Source organism: Pteronotus mesoamericanus, unplaced genomic scaffold (assembly GCF_021234165.1).
Source record: "Pteronotus mesoamericanus isolate MK-2021 breed Mesoamerican mustached bat unplaced genomic scaffold, CSHL_Meso_final contig_347, whole genome shotgun sequence".
Classification (NCBI taxonomy): Eukaryota; Metazoa; Chordata; class Mammalia; order Chiroptera; family Mormoopidae; genus Pteronotus; species Pteronotus mesoamericanus.
In genome coordinates, this window is record NW_026555137.1 from 214,438 (window position 1) to 221,659 (window position 7,222).

General features: G+C 66.0%; 1 protein-coding gene across 1 annotated transcript; it reads right to left on the reverse strand.

Annotated features, from left to right (window-relative positions):
* Nucleotides 1-247: 247 nt before the first annotated feature.
* Nucleotides 248-2,305, reverse strand: LOC129072911 (alpha-1,3-mannosyl-glycoprotein 4-beta-N-acetylglucosaminyltransferase-like protein MGAT4E). Its single transcript, XM_054576491.1, has 2 exons — nucleotides 2,206-2,305; nucleotides 248-1,386 (listed from the first exon to the last, which is right to left on the reverse strand). The coding sequence occupies exons 1-2, from the start codon at nucleotides 2,303-2,305 to the stop codon at nucleotides 248-250; spliced, it is 1,239 nt and encodes a 412-aa protein (XP_054432466.1).
* Between the last annotated feature and the right edge of the window lie 4,917 nt (nucleotides 2,306-7,222).

The following is a 7,222-nucleotide window of genomic DNA, read 5'->3' on the forward strand; positions in this document are numbered from 1 at the left end:
GGGCGAACTCCGGATGCGCGTCTGCACGCACGACACCCCTGTTTGTGACTGAACTGGGCTAAGCTGCGTGTGCCCAGGGGAAGGCCACTGCCCGCGCCGCTTGCCCGGGCACAAAACGGGGGGGGGGGGGGGCGGGTCTGCGGGCGCCTCCTCCCTCCGCCCCGCCTTCCCCGCGCCCCGTCTCTCAGGCAGGCGGGGGCAAAACGGCTTCCAGGCTTTAATTTTTCCGATCCTTACCGACCTCTCTTCAACGGCGAGCGGCCTCCCTGCGCAGGCCAGCGCGTTCCTCCCAGAGGTAAATGTGCCTGACCAGGAGCCCGCCGGCCTGGCGGGCGCTCACCAGCAGCCTCACGCAGCTCACCCCCAGCCCCAGGCCTTTCCGAGGCACCTCCTGGTCCAGCTGCCCCTCCAGGAAGCGGCCGAGGGTGGCGAAGCTGGTGCAGTGCTGGGGGGTGCCCTCGGGCTCGTAGCCCAGCTCCACCCGCCCGCTCCCCAGGGCGTACGTGCCGTCCACGATGGTGCCCGTCAGCACCTGCACCCGGCTCAGGTTGGCCGGGCGGTTCAGCAGGACAGTCAGGTGGCTGCCCGCGCTGACGTTGCGGGTCCAGAAAAAGGACTCGTCCAGGGTGTAGGCCTGCCAGGGGAAGTGAACGCCCAGAACCTCCATGTCCGTGAAGACGGCGGCGGGCGGGTTGTGGGGGCCGGATGGCGCCCTGCTCGGCGCGGCTCTCACCGCGTGGCCGTGGCCGCCGTTGGCTCTGTAGTAGGAGCCCCGGCGGAAGAAGAGGAAAGGCCTGCACAGGATGGCGTGGTCCTGGGCCAGGAGGGCGCGGAAGTGCGGGAGCAGCCTGTCGAGGGGCTTCTCCTCGGGGAAGAGCAGGAGGAAGTGGGCCAGCAGCGGGAGGTCCCTGCTGCGGAGCAGCTTGCCCAGAAAGCCCAGGTTCGAGAACTCCAGCAGCGCCCACGGGGCCGGGCCCGTGCGGCCCACCTTCTCACGGAGGCGGGTGACGAAGCCGGGGGCGCACACGGCATTGTCCTCCAGCAGCAGGAAGTAGTGAGAGAGCCTCGTGGCGAAGCTCAGGAGGAAGGCGTGGGCCACGTTCTGCCGGGAGAGCGCGTCCCCGCTCCAGGCCCTGTCCGCAGAGTAGGCGTCCGGTGGGGCGTGGATCAGCAGCAGCTGCCCCGCCAAGATCTGCGACCTGAAGAGGCTCGAAATCCGGGCGACGGTCTCCTGGAGCCACGCGCGGTCGGAGTCAGCCAGGTGCACCAGCACCGTCACCCGCTTCTGCTCCGCCCTGGCGGAGGCTCGGAACAGGGAGACCAGCGTGTACAAGAGGGCCCTCCGATCCGGCCCCGGCACCGAGGAAATGCCCACCGTCAGCCACGCTGGGGGGCAGAAGGGGCGCCGGTCAGTGTGCGGTGCTGGGGGCGGTTGGGGCGTCACGTGCTGGCGCCTCCTTGCTTCCCTGTCCTACTTCCCATCGATCTGTCTTTGGTGGAGGGGACGTTTAGGTCCTTGCCAGTCAAGTGGGGCCCTTACTCCAGCGCTGTTGTCCGGACGCTTTCGAGAAACGCAGAACCGGGCCCTGCCTCACAGCGCCATGGACAGAGTCTGCGCTTTAACGGCGTCGGCAGGGCCTGCGCGCACACCTCGGCTTGCAAAGGGCCAGGCTCTGTGAGGCCAGGCCCCCGCGGGTCCCTCTCCGTCTTCTCTGAGCCAGGGCTTCATGGCACGTGGCTGCAGGGCTCAGGAGACCCCTCGTCCCGGCCTCTGGTGCCTGCCCAGCCCCCGTCCCCAGGGCGCTCCCTGGGAGAAGGCGTCTCAGGAGGTGCCGCCCGCTCCCCTCAGGGCCCCGGCTTCCCCGTGGCCGCTCCTGCCCCTGAGCGTGTGGCCTCGAGCCGCCCCGTCACCCCTGAGCTTAGCTGCTGGCCCGCATGGCGGAGGGCGTGGACCCTGAGGCTTGGGGGCCGGTTCTAGGCCAGTGTCCTCGAACCCAGCGCCTGCCCTTCTCTACAGCAAGTGGCCTCGTGTCCCCGCCGTCCTCCTTCCAGACCTGAGGTCGAGTGTCTCGGTGGCAGGGGGGACACGGGGAACTGTCTGGGAGGCTCAGAAGTTCCCGCAGCCCTGCCTTCCCTCCCTGGGCACCTTGCTCCCGGGGCTGTCCCTGCCGCCCTGGGGACCCTGTCCCGCCCCTTGGAACTCACTCTTCCTCCTCCGCTGCACCGTTTTCATGTACTTGGTGGTGAGAGCCTGCCAGTCTTCTGGCCTCGGGTCCCTCCTTCTGCCGTCCCTGCCCTGGGGCATTGACAAAGCAAAACATGAGTTTCCTTTCATGAAAAGAGCAAGGCTGGACCCCGGCCGCTTCCCAGAGGCTTCGCAGGGAAGGAGGTGGAGGGGCCGCTCTGCCCCGTGAGCCCAGCTCTTTCCCAGGCGTCTGGCGAGTGGCCGAAGGGCCCGGGGCGCAGCCGAGTCCACTGCCGTTCTCGCCTGGCACCAACGGGGGGACCGCTCCTTCCGGGGCCAGAGGGCCCAGGGCTGCGCCCTCGCTCCTTCCGGAGCCTCCTGCGCTTGGGCGGACGGCTCGGGCCCCGGGGGGGGGCCCGTCCCCACCCTGCCCACCCAGGAGCCTCGCTCCCCCGGGGAGAGCAGGGGTTGCTACTTGGCCTTTGATAAACGTCATGTGATCGTCTTCGATCGCGCTGGGGACTTTCAACGTGATGAAGAGCCACAGGACCCCGAAGGCCACCAAGGCGATGAGACAGCGTCTGACAGAGCAGTGCATGGTGTCTGGGCCGGACGTGGCTCCTGCAGCGGAAAGCGGCCTGTGGCTGGGCTGCCCCGTCTGGGGGCCCCCACATCCCCGCTGTCCTCGGGAGCCTTCCCTCAGCCCCCCACCCCGTTCTATCCTTCCTTTTTGTCACTCTTCACTTACTGCCCCAGCCTGCCTTGCTACTCTCGCGGGCAGGGGACGGTGGCGGGATGGCTCAGAGCCGTCCTGGCCGCCGGGAGGGGGTCTGCTGTCCTGGGATCTGCACTGGCCTCTCTCAGGCTTTGTGGGGAGAGTCCATGTGCCCAGAGCGTTCCCTCCCGAGGACAGTGAGCACCGGCTTTGGCGATGAGCCTGTTTATCTTAGAAAACAGATGGTCCCCACCCAGCCAGCTTTTTCAAACAAAAGTGAAGCAATTGAAATAGATGAATTCAAAGTGTTGCCAAGTGCTACGGAATTCGGTGCCTTTCTTTACTTTTCACTAAACAGGATCATTAACTTATTCCAACCTGTAACGTTATTCACGGACCTTGATTGGAACGTGACTCCGTTAACCCCGTGTGAGAAAGTCCGCCCGCGAGGGCTGGGCCGCGGGACGGCGCGCCGGCTCGGCCCCAAAGGCACGGGGCCCCCTTCCGCTCGCCCTTCCTCCGGAGAGAACGAGCTGTTCTGTTCCTGGACGATCAGAGGAAAGCCTTCGATCCGCTTGCCGCCAGCTCTCGATACCTGCCCTGCTGTTCAGGACCGAGGAGAGGCAGTCAGGGACGCCCGTGTTCCGGGGCCGGGGCCGGCTCCGCCCGCCCCGTGTGCACCGCCGCCAGCCAGCCGAGGGTGCTGGTGGCGGTTACAGGCCGCTCTTAGCTCTTCAGTAGGAGGCGCACAAACCGTCCTTATGTGGGTAGCGGGGCTTTTCTTGCCTGGATTCCTTGCGCCAGGACCCCTGGCCAGAGGCGACGCAGAGACGCCTCTCTGCTCCAGAACAGAGACACGCGGATGCGGAGCCGGACGGAAAGGCCGTCCTGCGACAGGCGGGCCCTGCCCCCTCGGCGCCTCCCGCGACCTTTCCCGTCTCTCCGGGGCACAGGGCCCTGCAGCCCTCGGCCACCACAGCTCCTGGAAGGGGCCGGAGGCAGACGGGCCGGGGAGGGGGCGCCGCGGGCCAGTCCTCGCGCCAGGCCCGGCCAGAGGCCTGCAGGAGCTCGCGGGCCTCGCCCTCGAGCGGGCGGCCTCTGTGATGTGCTGGGGCTCTTGTGAGCTGCCGCCTGCCCTGCCCACCAGTCACCAGAGGCGCCAGGGGCAGGGCCTGCGGGCGGGGGCTCAGTCACCACTGTGATGCGTTGGGGGCAGCAGCCCAGCCCCTCAGGGAAAGAGATGGGAGCCCGCCGGTCCCCGGGGGGCGGGGGGCAGACCCGGGCCCCTCCCTTTCTCATTCTTCGCCCCTGCGGGGACCCTCTTCCCCTCGGCGGTGTCCACCCCCCCATTCTCCTTCTCTCCAAAGGTCGGCCTGTCCCTCTGCGACCACCCCCAGCAGAGCCCCTTGAGGTGGGGTCCGTATCAGCGAGTGGCTGTTGCCCTCGCGTTCCCGGGCCCTTCCCACGCAGCCCCCGCCCCGCGCCTCTCGACACGGCCGATTTCTGCCTCCTTCTCGGAGCCCCTCCCTCCCTGACGCCCGGCCCCCGCCACCCGGGCTCGCTGCCTCCTCCGCGCCCTCCTGGGCGACCGGGCCCAGTCCGGTGGCTTTGAGGACCGTGTTGAACGCAGTGTGTGAATGCGCGTGTGGACACACTGAGTGCACACACATCACCCCCCCCATTCCCGTGCACCCACGTCCACAGGCTCTGCTGGCTCCCGCTGATCGGCGACCTGAGCTCCAGCCCCGGCCCCGGCCTCAGACCCAGGTTCCTCGACTAGACTGTCCAGCATCTCCGGCATCTCCGCTCCGGCGGGTGGGACGGGTCCGAAGCCTCGCAGAGCGAAACGAGGAGGCCTCACCTTTCCCGCCCCCGAGCTGCCTCCTCTCACGCTCCCCGACCTCAGGGCACGGCGCGGCCACCCCCGGCTCCTCTGTCCCCTCCGTACTCCAGGCCCCTGAGTCCCGTTGCCTTTCCCTCCCAACTGCACCCTGAACGGGCCCTCTCGCGGCGTCACCGCAACAGTGCGGTCCCCTCCGCCGGCACCTCCGGCCTGGACCGGGGCGACCCCCCTTCTCATCGGCCCCTCCCGCCCTTTTTGCCGGCAGCCCCGTCTCCACAGAGGCCTTTCAGAGGTCAGTCAGACGGCGCCCCTTCTGCCGACGAGTCTCCGATGGCTTCCCTTGCAAGAAGGAAAAACCCACATTCCCGACCCTGCCTGACGAGACACCATCTGCCTCTGACGCCATCCCCCAGCCCGGGCTTCTTGGGGAGGGGCCACCCCTTGGACCTACCAGGCTGTTTCTGGGCTCCAGCCTTTGCATACGCATTCCTCTCCACGTTCCTTCCGTAGACCTTCCGATCCCGCCCCCTTCCAGGCATCGACCCTGAGCTCCCGGCTCCTTCTGCCGCCTCCGCCTGGCTCCCTCAGTGACCCCTCCTCTCGCAGCTTCCGTTCCTCAGCATGTGTTTCTGTCGTACTCGCACGCACGTGCCGGGGGTCCGTTTCTGCCCACTGGGCCGGAATGTAAGCGCCGGGACTTTGAGCCGATCTGCCCCGCGGTGCTTTGCGCAGCTCCCGGCCCAGGGAGTGCGCCCCGCGAGCACTGTGCGGTGCTGGCAGCCGAGGGGGCCACCGTCAGCTCGCAGACAAGGGGTGCGGGCTCATGGCTTCGAGCTCAGGTGCCAGACTCTGCCAGCCTGGGCCGGAATCTGCTTCTGCTGACCGGACTGGCCACCTGGCCTCTCTGAACCCAGCTCCTCATCCGGGCCGCCGCCGTGAGGACAGAGGCCACCCACACGGAATCCCGAGACTCGCCCGCACTCAGGTCAGCCCTTCTGTCACACAGGACAACGGCGTTTCCCACTGGGGACCCGCCCTGCCACCTTTCCCTCGTGTTGGGGGCCATCTCCCTTTATTCCTCAACCCCCACCCAAATTTTTACTTTTAGATTCTTAGACAGACGCTCAGCACCTTGAGAACCTTCTCATATCTCAGCATCTGATTCCCACTTGTCTGAGGGTTTTAGAAGAAGCAAAAAATAGAGTGGCGGGGGGAAGCCCGGACCCCCTCCCCGGCCCCCCCTCAGCGCTGTGGTGGGCAGAAGGCCCTCTCGACGCTGCGCCGTCCCGGTGTGGGCTCCGCTGCTGCCGCAAGTCCGGGCTCCCCTTTACGCCAAGGAGCCGGACTTTGCCCAGGGAGGGGCTGGGGCAGGAGCTCGCCCTTCCCCCCACAGGGCCTCCACCCCAGCCCTTCTCCGGAGCCTCTGCGGCCACGCCCCTGCGCACCGTGACCCTTGAGAAGGTCAGCAAGCTCGTCACCCCAGCAGCCTCCCCGGGGAGAACTCCTCACACAGAACACAGTCTGACCTCAAGTGTGTTTGGCTGGCCCGCACATAGTTTTTAAAAAACTAAAATGACGATGGAACATTTAAAAATAAGGAGAACGCTGGCTGGTGTGGCTAGTGCGTCGTGCTCAGGCCTGCGGACCAAAAGGTCGCGGGCTGATTCCTGGTCAGGGCACAGGCCTGGGCTGCAGGCCAGCTCCACAGGTGGGGGCGCATGAGAGCAACCAATCAACGTACCTCTTGCACATCATTGTGTCTCTCCCTCTTTCTTCCTCCCTTCCCCTCTCTCTAAAAATACAGTCTTTAAAATTAGGAGAGCTTGTAAGAAACCTCAACTTTGGCTTCTCTTGAAACACGGCAGCTTGTAGCCACCCTGGCCTGCATCCTGGGCAGCGAAGGCCCCTCAGCTGGACACGCCCTCTGGCTGACTTCGCTCACTGACGTCTGTCCCCTGCAGGCATCTGAGTCTTTGACCTCTGCTCCAAGTCCGGTCTTGGGGGGACTGTGCCAGGTCCTGGTCTCCTACGGGCACCTTCGGGGCATAAGGCGCCAAAAAGATGGGGCACGAAGGGACCCTGGCTGGGAGACCTCTGCTGTGGGCAGGGGTAGGAGGAAGACAGCAGAAGAATGTGGACAAGTGAAGAACAAACAGTGAAAAACAATCAAAAGAGATAAGGGACGTGGACGGATTTTTGTGCCCTAGGTAGACCGTGTTCTGGAGGACTGCCAGGGGGCGGGGCAGTGGCCAAAATGCCAGAGTAGAAGGGTGTGGACGAGAGGGAACTTGCTGCTCCAACTCCATCTTCTTGGAAGCGGCCAAGCAGCAGGCAGACCTCGCCTCTGCGCGGCCTTTTCCCAGCTGAGGGTCCCAAAGTATCAATTGGTTCCAAGCGCAGCTTCGCAGGCGTCAGCCAGCACCCCTGTCCCAGGGCAAGTGTTGTCTTGTGAAACTGTTGGTGCTGGGGATCCGACAAA

Coding starts and splice junctions, on each gene's coding strand:
- LOC129072911 (XM_054576491.1), bottom strand. CDS start 2,305: ATGCCCCAGGGCAGGGACGGCAGAAGGAGGGACCCGAGGCCAGAAGAC. Junction 1,387..2,205: donor GGTGCAGCGGAGGAGGAAGA/GTGAGTTCCAAG, acceptor TCTGCCCCCCAG/CGTGGCTGACGGTGGGCATT.